The sequence below is a fragment of the Gavia stellata genome, chromosome 31 (assembly GCF_030936135.1).
Source record: "Gavia stellata isolate bGavSte3 chromosome 31, bGavSte3.hap2, whole genome shotgun sequence".
Lineage (NCBI taxonomy): Eukaryota > Metazoa > Chordata > Aves > Gaviiformes > Gaviidae > Gavia > Gavia stellata.
In genome coordinates this window covers 2,294,163-2,306,006 of record NC_082624.1, presented here as the reverse complement: position 1 = coordinate 2,306,006, position 11,844 = coordinate 2,294,163, and the positions used below count along the sequence as shown (strand labels likewise).

The 11,844-nt window shown below is 42.8% G+C and overlaps 1 protein-coding gene across 1 annotated transcript in view; it reads left to right on the top strand.

The window, feature by feature from the left end:
* The first annotated feature begins 224 nt into the window (after positions 1-224).
* LRRTM4 (leucine rich repeat transmembrane neuronal 4) overlaps positions 225-11,844 on the top strand; it is a 221,796-nt gene continuing 210,176 nt past the window's right edge. The window contains exons 1-2 of the mRNA XM_059831391.1: positions 225-309; positions 433-1,979. Of these exons, the coding sequence (XP_059687374.1) occupies positions 225-309; positions 433-1,979 (1,632 nt within the window). The remainder of the gene's footprint in view (positions 310-432; positions 1,980-11,844) is intronic.

Here is an 11,844-nt window from a genome sequence, read left to right as displayed (position 1 = left end):
TACCAAAGGCTTTGGCTCATTTCCTTTCCAGCACTATGGAGCATTCAGCACAGTGACTTGACAAATATGTTTATTGTTAAAACCTCAGCATCCAGCGATAAGGATATACCAGCTACATTGAGAGATGATGTACAGGAGAAAAGCAAAGAGAGAACAGGCTCTTGGCCCTTCTAAGGGATCATAAATCAAACAAAAGTAATTGAATAACAAGAGTAGTACTGGTGATGGTGCGGGTAGGAGAGATGGCAAGCCTGAAAGTCAAAGGACAGGAATTTACACGACAAAAAGTGCAAGACGGGAGGCAAACAGGTTGTCTTCAAAATCCACTGCTTCACTAATGCTTTACTAGAAACCCTGTTGACCTTAGTAATCTGTTGGCGATTTGTTTTAATAGCTTTACAATGCACATTTGTTTTCTTTTTAATATTGTAGGTTTCCATTTAATAAAGCAGCTGAGAGGCATGAGTGTGGTGTTAGTGCTACTTCCTATGGTGCTGTTTCTTATGCTTGCGGGGGCTCAGCGAGCTTGCCCCAAGAACTGCCGATGCGATGGCAAGATTGTGTACTGCGAATCTCATGCATTCAGAGACATCCCTCAGAATATTTCTGGAGGGTCTCAAGGCTTATCGTTACGGTACAACAGCATTCAGAGGCTTAAATCAAATCAGTTTGCGGGCCTGAATCAGCTCATATGGCTTTATCTTGACCATAATTACATCAGCTCTGTGGATGAGGATGCATTTCAGGGGATCCGCAGGCTGAAGGAATTAATTCTAAGCTCCAACAAAATTACCCATCTGCACAACAAAACGTTTCACCCAGTCCCCAACCTCCGCAATCTGGACCTCTCTTACAACAAGTTGCAGGTGTTGCAGTCTGAGCAGTTCAAGGGCCTTCGTAAACTCTTGATCTTGCATTTGCGGTCCAACTCGCTGAAAACTGTGCCGATCCGAGTTTTCCAAGACTGCCGAAACCTTGACTTTCTGGATTTGGGCTACAACCGCCTGCGGAGCTTATCTCGTAATGCTTTCGCTGGCCTTTTGAAGTTGACGGAGCTCCACTTGGAGCACAACCAGTTCTCCAAGATCAATTTTGCCCACTTTCCACGCCTCTTCAACCTTCGCTCGATTTATTTGCAGTGGAATAGGATCCGGTCTATTAGCCAAGGGTTAACGTGGACTTGGAGTTCCTTGCACAACTTGGATTTATCAGGAAATGACATTACAGGGATAGAGCCTGGGACCTTCCAGTGCCTGCCCAACCTGCAAAAGCTGAACCTGGATTCCAACAAACTCACCAACATCTCTCAGGAGACCATCAATACATGGATCTCGCTCATCTCCATCACTCTGTCCGGAAATATGTGGGAATGTACTCGAAGCATTTGCCCTCTATTTACTTGGCTTAAGAATTTCAAGGGAAATAAAGAAAGCACTATGATATGTGCAGGCCCTAAACATATCCAGGGCGAAAAAGTGAGCGATGCTGTGGAAACATATAATATCTGTGCTGAAATCCAAGTGGTGGTTACTGAAAGATCGTACCAGGCACCCAAAACCCCCCAGAGACCCGTCTTCATTCCTAAACCTACCATTTCCAAACTAGAAAGCAATCAGCCAACCTCTGTTACGCCGAGCCCTTCTGCAGACCTCCCAACACCTGGAGTGGAACCAGAGTACGAGCACGTTTCCTTTCACAAAATAATCGCTGGGAGCGTGGCCCTCTTCCTTTCGGTGGCCATGATTCTGTTGGTTATCTACGTGTCGTGGAAGCGCTATCCAGCCAGCATGAAACAGCTCCAGCAGCACTCTCTCATGAAGAGGCGCAGGAAAAAGGCCCGAGAGTCTGAAAGGCAAATGAACTCCCCTTTACAGGAGTATTACGTGGACTACAAGCCAACAAACTCTGAGACCATGGATGTATCGGTTAATGGATCTGGGCCCTGCACGTATACCATCTCTGGCTCCAGGGAATGTGAGGTATGAACCATGATCCTCCTAAAACCATTTCAGCTGCTGGGAAGGAGAGGTAAATGTTTGAAGCTCTTGAGGTGTCTCTAAATGCTAGAAAGATTAATGAGATTTTTTTGCTTTTGGGTTTGCTCAGTATGAAAGGTTATCTCATTAAATAACAACAGTCAGGGAAGTGATGGTAATTATTTTGAGTAATTCTGACTTATAAAAAAATAGGTTAAGTTGAAGTAAACAACTATGATAAAGGCATCTGGACTGTTATTCTCCTCCTATTTGCACCCATTTTATTAGCAGTGGCTACAGGAGCGTTCCATTTTTAATGTTTTGGTAGAAACGGAGACGTTTAAGAACCTTTTCTGTTTTAAAGATAAATATGGAAACCTCTTTACTCCAGACCCCACATCAAATCTTGGGGGGTTTATGGCCTACTTAAAGGTAATGCCAAAGATTTTCTGCATTTTCTGTCTGGTTCACTAGTAAACCAGGGGACACAGGACTGCAGCACAACCTTAGAGTTAGGCATTTGTTTTCCTGGAGAAGCAGGAACATCCAAGCTGCCTTACTAGCTCTTCTGAACTTGAGCCTCGCGAAGGCCGCAAGTCAAACAGCACGTTTGCAAATACCTGGGTTGGGAGAGGGGGATTCTTGGGGGTTTTCTTATTTCATTTTAGTGGTCAATGAAGGCTTAGCTTGAGAGACAACTCTGCTGAAGTTAATAGTTTCACGCACCGAAGGCCGTGTTATGATTTTGACTCAGCAACGTGGGAAATACAAATAGAAAAAGCTCTCAGCGCTTCTTTTGTCTATTGTTCAGCTTTGGCAAGAAAATACCGTATTTTTCCATTGCTGTATTGTCAATGACTATTAATGTGTGTGTAAGAAATGTTTTTACTTGTGAATGCCGTTGCTTATTTATACCTGGTAAGGAGGATTTGCGCAATTACCTTTCAGTACTTGTTAATTAATCCTGTACGTGATGTGGTATTAGGGGACCGTGGTTGATTTTGCTTCCTTGCTTGTGGACATCCCACCTGAAAGTGCTTAATGTGCCCATTGAAATTTATTCATATCCACTCATGCAAATTGGGTTTGACTATGGTAGATCTTGACCAACGTCTTTGATGGCCAGGTGGTATGAAAGCTCTGTTGAAGATGAGCAGTGTTGAGCAGGCTGCAGTTCTACGATCCTGATTTTTTAGAAGTGGATGTTTTCACTTTCTGACAATAGGGCATCTTTAAGATGTTTCTTATTTGGTACCCGAAATCCCTAGCTGCTTTTGGACCACAGAGCTAAGGGGAAGAAAAAAAAAAGTGTGTTTTGGGGTTGCTTTCTCTGGTGCAGTGTTGTCTTCAAAAAAGAAAACCACCTGTCTTACTCTTGTAATTTCTGCCAGTATCATGTGAGTGAAGGTGTGCAGGGTTTTTTTCCTGTTAGCAGCACAAGTAGAAAGGAAGTGATGCTAACAAAGTTATTTTGAATTTTCACTGGCTGTCACAAGGAGCATTAATGTGACCTGAAAGGCTGTCTCCTCTTCACGCTCAAGTTTAACACCGCTGAAGTTTCATTAGCTTGAATAAAATGCTGTTTAATTTACACCAAGATGATATGGAAGACAGCTGAATCTGCATGTCATAACTGAAAGTCCATGTAATGAAACCATAATCTGTAACGGAATTTGGATCATGATCGTAGTGCACAGCAGATAGGAAATACGTGATGTTGTTTAGAAACTGAAATTTGGATAATTTGGATTAGGGCAGATAAATAAAAAGCTGAAGAGTCCTACCAGGTCTGGTAACAGAAGGCCAACGGGATGCGATATCTTCATGTTGACGTCGATAGTTACACACAGCACTAAACACAAGGGGACCCCGGTTCGCCTGGTTTCCAGGTGCTGTCGCAGTACCAGCACAATTTTATTCCACTCCTCTGTTCAGGTTAAGTTAAGCTGGTGCACAACTTTGCAGAACTCAAGCTGTTTATCGTGTTGTCTGTGGGATTCTTGGTCATGGTGTAAATCAGTAAGACTGCACTGAACATGACAGTGCTGTCCCAGGCTGTGACTGGTAGCAAGTACCCTTTGTATTCATGTGGTGATTTACTGTGCATTGGCTATTAGTAGAGGAGACTTCAGGAGATGGAAGATAGCAGATCACTGAAGGCACATGTAGCAACCACAAGCCCCCACTGAAATGCTATCTTCAGCTTGGATTCTTTGTCTCCATAGCTACAAGGTTCCACTTGTAAAAGGATAGATATGCACTGTACAGTACTTAAAAATGGTAAGAAAAAAAAATCCTTGTAGTGTCTTCAGCAGTGGAAAGGTTTTATGTTTGGGGAAAAAAAAGAAAATGGAACATCTCATTATTTACTAATTTACCCAGATGTACGTACTTGTGGGAAAACTTATTTTGTACAAGTGAGACATAGCTCAGGCCCATCCTCCTGCCAGTCTGACATGATCGTTCGCTGTGCTCAGACTGAGGTTTCTCCCAGAAAAGGACCGCTTAGGGGGGAGAAGAATGTCCGGTCATCAAAAAGAAGGCAGGTGGGCTTTCAGAATTCATTGCTTGTGACTTTATTGGTTTTACTTTTTTAGTAATATTTTTCAAATGATTGTCTGCTTTCACATGTCTCCCCCCCCATGCCTGTAAGCAGCTAAGGTATCCAAAACCTGTGCGTCTTTCAGGAAGAAGTGATGGCTTAGTTCCATTTTAACCTGGGGGAGATGCCTGAGCGTACTCTGTTGCTGGTAGTTGGGTGATAATGGTTTCTGAGCGTGGCCTAAGGTCGTGTGAGCATGCCTGTTCCAGTCACAGTGGTGATTTTGTTTTTAGAAGTATCCAGCTCATCTCATCCATAAACCACTTATTTTCCATGGCAGAACTGGCCTTGAAATAACACCCTTAGGTATTTACGCAGGTTCTTTTTTTCACAGCAGCTACGCACGTGAGCGGGGGACTGCTTGTTCTTGGTTTAAGTTCAGTGAGATTTCTAGCGTATAACAAAGCAACTTGGGCGTACGAGAGCTGCCCCGTGTTGGGTCCTGATACTGCAAGGAGGGGAGTTGCAGGACTGCAAGGAGGGGAGTTGCAGGTATGGTTTGTATGGCTGCTTTTTCAAGTCCGTGCTTTATGAATTATTCCTTGTACTACAGAGAGAGCGCCAAAGTCAGGCTTGCTGTAAATGGGAGCAACTCTCTTGGCATCAGTGGGATTATAATCACTGACACCTGGCCTATGGTATTCTATTTAGTCTATTGGCAAGGGTTTCTAAAATAACTGGATGCTTATGATTTTGGCTCTCGCCATCCAGTTAGCAGACTGCTGCTATCTCATTTTGGTGTTTGCTTTGCTTTGTGTATGTGCATCTTATTCCCTCTCTCTTTCATATTTATTTGTACATTTGCTGAAGATCTGGGAGCCATAAAAAGCAATTTCATAAACCAAGCTATAATATTATGTATTTCATACATACTACACACAAAATATCTGTATATAGCTCACTATGAAGGTATACGGGGAGAAGGAACAAAAATGTTTCCTCCATTCTACTGGAAGGTTACTCATCTCCCGTTTCTCAGGCTGGCAGTTACAAAACAAACAACAACCAGCCAAACAAGAGAACATCTTTTCTGTGTTAACCGAGCACAGTTGATGTGAAGCCCTTTGAGAGACGACTGACACAGACCCTGCGAGGTTACTTTTTACACTTTTGCTTCTCGATGTCTAACCATACCCCAGCGCCTGACAAACAAGCCCACCTGTTCGCTTGCAAGTACATCTCTGCAGTGATGCTCCTGTGCTTTCCATTGGAGTGAAAACCAGGGCAGTTGTCGCTTGTGTTCATACATGCTAAATCAGTCACACAAAATTATGTTCACTTTGAATTCTGCTTCCTCCCCTCTTGCCAGTGGGAAGAAATAGATTGATAAAGGAATGCAGCATATGCAGACTTGGTGGGCTGCTGTTGACCTGCTCCTTTTGAGCCTAATTTAAAAGGAAATGTTGACATGCCACTGTTGTTTATTATTTATTTATTAAACACCGTTAGTGTGTTGTTTTGAACAAGATGCAAAATAATCTCCATGGCCCAGATGCTGTTTAGTCTGAGGGTGTTCGTGGTTCTGTAACTCAACTTTGGAAGGGCTGCCCAGGGGCTAAGCATGAGTTCATGGGGTATTGCGACCTCATGAGAGAAAGCACTCAATGATTTGGCAGAATTTTTCTTTTTTTTAAGAACAGTTGATCCTATTTCCTTTGGTCATCAGTCTTACGTTTTGATAAGGAATGCTCAACAAGGACTTCATGGCAGAGGTGCAAGGTCGTCATAGCTTGGGGGAATGCAGAAGGGAGGTGGTTCCACAGGTAGTGCATTACAAAGAGGAGAATATGGGAGGTGATGAGTGAGGAGTATGGGAAGCAGTATTGTTACTACTGTCATCGTTTTAGGGCCAAAGCAGTGTGGTTGTCTTTTCAGTGACCCTGTTTTGGAACACTGTTGGATGGGCATTGTTAATTTAGCTTTCTCATATCCTTCTGTGCTATGGCTTCTCCTCTGCCTCGCTTTCTCTATATCTCTGTGATTATAGATGGACCTTAAATTCTTGCTTGAGTTGTAAACTGAAGGGTGAATCAATCTAATGAAACTCTGTCATAAGCTCTGTGTTTGTATCGGGAGAGTAAGCAAAGGCTAAGCTGATAGCACTTTGCCTCAGTGCAGTATATCTGGAAGAAATATGTCAGAAGGGGCTCAGAGGTGAAATCTTTCAGGCACAGGGCCAGTGAGAGGTTTGAGGAGAAGGTAAATTTTAGAAATATCTTCAAGATTAGGACGAAAGGTAGAAATTTGTGTTTGTTACCATTCGGAGGCTTCGTTAGCATTGCATACTTGTTATTGCAAGTATAATGTCAGGATACAGAAAGTTGTGCTCTAGCAGTACTAGTGATGTAGCAATAAATGCACAGGGGCAGATTTTCCTGGGCTCAGCACTTGTAAAGTGTGAGATTTCCCAAGGATATTACCAAAATGACTGGCCGTATTTCCGGGAGAAGTCAGCCAGCTGTGCATCAGCAGCAATTGAGACACTGGTTGTAAATTTGAAAAGGAAGCTGCGGAAGGATGCAGAACACTTCTGAAGGTCTTACTCAGTCCTTATTCAGGTGCCTGGGGGAGAGATTAGCTTGTCTGAAATTTGGTCTTGCAATACAGATGCTGCTGAGACCTCGCTCTGAGTTAATGCAGATAATAGGTGGCAAAGGAAGAAGCTGAACCCCCATCTCCCAGATTTTCACTAAGGCTTGGGAACTTCCCTAACCACATTTCAGGCATTACGTTTGCTCCACTGGGTCTCATCCAGAGGCTGACAGTTAATTGACAGAACTCCGAAATTGCGCTGGGGATTCGTAGTCTTAAAGGCAACGTCCAGCTGGGAGGGTAACTGATTGACTGTCATCCTCCCTGCCTTCTCAGCACCTCTGTTTCTACTTCCCCTAATTTTGCCACTTTCTAGAAACTTCACGTTATGCACAGTGAGGACTGCTCAAATGGAGGGGATGCTGCATCGTAAAAGCTTTGCACAAGAGAAAAAAAAAACTTGTATTCCTACTGTAAGGGTTGCTCAGGCCCTATGAAGGATCCCTGCATTGCTGGAGTTGTGACAGATGCAGTTTGCCCTCTCCATCTCTCTTTTCCTTTCTTTCACTCCTCCTTCTGCTTTTGCTCAAACTCTGTGATGTGTTGCCAGTATTTTAAGGAGGAGAAAAAAAATCAATTGTAGTCCATTATGTAGCTCATGCCAGGAGGGAGAGCACTAACAGAAATAGCAAAGAAATCTGTTGAACCTATTCATTTGTAAGGTTTGTTGTTTTTTTTTCTTTTAAACACACACACAGGAAAAAAAACCAACCAACCACAATCTAAAAGGGGCAAACAATCTCATTAGTAAGTATCCTGCTGCTGGAAATGTTCCTCAAACTCTCCTCCAGACTAATAGAGTTGCCCTGATTTTTGATGTTAAGACTGTTCCCTAAACTGCGCAGGCTGTGAGAGCGCAGAGCTGTCTGAGCTGGTCTGGGCGCTGGCAATAACCAGAGCCGTGGACGTGCTGGTTTACTCTGCTTCCTGACGGGGATGCTCCTACAGACACGTACTCCTTTCGGCAGCCAAGCTGCCCCTGGTAGAAGGGACCTGCACGGTTCACAGCCTTTGGGACCACGGTTGAGGCCTCAGCTCTGCAGGTGTGTTACTTCCCTTGAGATCGTCTGCCTGTTACGTTCAGGAGATGGCCCATTTTTCTAGCAGGAGCTGCTTGCCGTACGGAAGTGTGCAGCCCTCTGTCATGCTATCCATGTTGTAAACATTTTGACATGAAAAATTCCTGTGTGATGTGTGTTTATAGCGCTGCTAACATCCTGGTATTTGGTCATTTCAAGCCAGGTATTTTAGGACTGAACACAGATGGGCTGCAGCAGTAAACATTTTTGACACTAATCAGCTTTTATCACATCTGCCTGTTGTGCAGCCAAATAAGCTTAGGTTGCTTGTGGATCTCTCCGTCTACACAAAAAGATGCCTGGATCGATTCTGAGGGGTTTCCTGGTAGTTGTCGTCTCTGTTCCTAGCTGCAAAACTCCGACTTTGTTAGAAGCCAGAGCATGCGGCGCAGGGACGGCGTGAGAGGGTGTTACTTGATGGGAATATTGGCTTCTTGGCCTAGTGAATTTGTTTTGTCTTTGCCTTTTTAAATCACAAGGAAATAGAAAGCTCTTCCTGGTAGATACATCAGTCCTACTGTTGTCATGGGCACTCGAATGGGAATTGTTCCACCTGCAAGAATGAGGAAGGCAAGAAAGGCCAGAAAATGCTGCCCGTCTGTAATCTCTCACCATCTGGGGTTTATTCTAGCCTACAGCAAAATCGCCACTGTTGTTTCTTAGTTCAAGTATAGATTGATACATGCGAGCCATTTTTTGAATTATTTTTGTGGTTCTTCAGATACATTTAAAGATAATTGCCTAGAATATGAGAAGTTCATGGATGCTAGCAAGCCAGAGAGTCTTTCCTAAAAGCTCTGTGGTCCAAGGCTGTGTCTCTGTCAGCGGGCAACTTCCTACAGAAAGGGACAGGACTTTGCGAGGATGCTTGAACTTCTCTTGTTTGTTTTCTATCCTTTGTGTGATAAAAAGGGAAGGACTTTTTGGCATAGTACTTTTTATCCGAAGTTCTCAAAACCTATCAGATAAGTTACATTATCCTAACTTTTACTTCCTCTATCACGTAGATCACGATCTTATGCGATAGCTCTTTGCTGTGAAGGTTCCGTTTTTTTTCTGCTCTTTCACCATCACCTGTATTACACAGTTTCCTCTGACATACACAACAATAAAAAGAAAAATAATATTTCTGGTTTTAGCCTATGGGGAAAACTAGCATGATCAGGTTTTTTATGATCAAAGGTGGACCGTTGGTGTCGTGTGCTTGTATGGGTGCTTTTTTTATGTGAAGACCTAAATGGGGAAGGCTGACCTTAATCTTGATTTTGATACTGAATTTTGTAAGTTCTTTTGTCATACGAAAGTACATAGTATTTTCTGAGCAAACATTTCAACTGCACTGTAAAAGTGTTACATCGGGAGAAAAATTAGATGGTTGTTAAGTCACTTTGTATTAAATGTATTGTGGGAATGTGGCATGTCCTTCATCGCAACGGGCAGAGCTTTGTAATTACGTAGTGTACAAAGATCTTTTGATACATTCAGCATCGGGTGTGCGCACAGTGCTTCCAACTGCATACTGATATAAATATACGTTGTAGAAAAAGCAATCTCGATCTCCAATTTTTGACAGACAGTGAAAGGAGTCATGGAATCATTTAGGTTGGAAAAGACCTTTAAGATCATTGAGTCCAACCATAAGCCAATGAAGGGTTCCAGTAGCATTCTCCCACAACTGCACTTCCAAGCACCAGCCACAGCATGAAATATGTTTCTTTTAAGCGTTCGGAATCTGTGCAAAGGTAGTTTCCTTTTCGATTCCTTGATTTCCGCAGGAAAGACTGAGAATGGCAGCCTGTAGCTGTTCCCCTTCTGAAAGTGTTAAAGAACCAGTTTTAAAGCAGGATGCTCAGTATTTTTTTTCTATGTAAACTCTGGTCAATATTTTTTTTCTTGGATGGAAAAAGTAGGCGTTTCCTGTATGTTACTTGTATTTTAATCGAATTAAGAAGCAGGCAATAGAAAGTGAAAGAAGGTAAGCTCAGTGTAATGGTAGCATTATTGCCATGGCTGTTTGTGTTTTGGGTGGTAGCTGACAACTCCCAAATTTAATCACCGTATGAAAATGCTGAAGGAATCATTTTGTGCCTGGGAGAATAGGACACAGCAGGTAATCTAAACAAGTCAGACATAGAAGGAGGAAACGAAGACATGAAGAGCCATTTACTTGCAGGAGATGAGTTGACCAGTGCATACTGCCATCCAGGTTTTAAGAAACCTTTGACAATATTCTCTTTATTGGATGACTCCAGCTCTCAGTCTTGTGCAGTGGAAAGGCCATCCCCTGTTCTGTGATTGCACCGTGCACAGGTTAAAACTCACTCCCGGGCATCAGGCCAAGGAAAGACCTATTTGGCAGTGAGCACAAGCTTCCATGGGAAGGTCAGTCTCACTCTTAGTGCCTTGCACTCTCATACACCCTAACTCGATTTTTTTCCAGACTTTTCCAATGCATAGAGTGTCTTTGATGAATAGACTTGACTTGTGTGTTTTTGCTCATTTTCAAACGCAGTTCTCATTAAAAATCAGCTTCTCCTTCTGTGTGATGGCCTCTGAAACCCCAGATGATTCTTCACTGCTCTCATCTTTCACTAACACATCCATTTGGATTATCTTTGTGCCGTGATGGATGCTTTAAAAGGAACCAACAAGGCCATCACATTCTTGCCCTGGTTCAACTAGCATTTGTTAATGTTCTAAATCATCTTGGGCCTGAAATGTGCTACTTCTTAAATATAGAACGATGTGATTGCCTGAAGCCTCTCCATGTGTTAATTAAATCATCGTAATTGTGGTTTCTTGAGACTGACAGGTTATAAATAGTTTTCTTTCCCCCCCTCTTGCAGTAATTTGGTATGAATGACAGGCAAAACAGCTATTGTTTAAACTGTACATCTGACACTGTCCTTCCCATTCAGACTCTATTTCTCTGCTATTATTTGATTGTCCTGAAATAATCGACAGTGTCATTCTTAAAGGCTAGTTAATTACCACGTACTTCTCACATTATGTGAAGATGAGAGAAATGATTTTTCTGGGTCATCATTATCCATTTAATTTAACAGAAAGTGTATTAAGGAGTACTGAAGGTCAGGGCAGATGTTCAGTGCCTGTGTGTACACAGACACACACAAACATAGGTCAGAACACACAGAACAAGCCCTAAGGCTAATACATGTTAGTGATAATTTTATGTGCATCTATAGTGTCATGCCTCATCCAAGATTTTGTGGAAATAGAAGCCTCAGTGTTCTTAACACCATTTTCCTCTGTTGCTCCCATGTGATAGGCCTTCACCTGGGAAGGTGTGTCATTGCTGTGCTCTAACTGGCAAAGGCAGAACAACTTCGTAAGGTTACACATTGTTTGGAAACAAACTCTGATTACAGTTCTTTTCATTCTTACTATGGAGAAGGAAAAAATGCTACAAATACTGAAGTTGACCAGGAATTTGTACAAAGCTCTCTAATCTTCCCTGGCTTCAGAGCAGCTCTGTCCCATGCGTGTGAGAATAAGGTAGAAATGATGTTAGTGGGAACATCCTCAGGCTTGCATTATGCATAATCCCATTAGGCAGTTAGGCATTGCTCCGCTT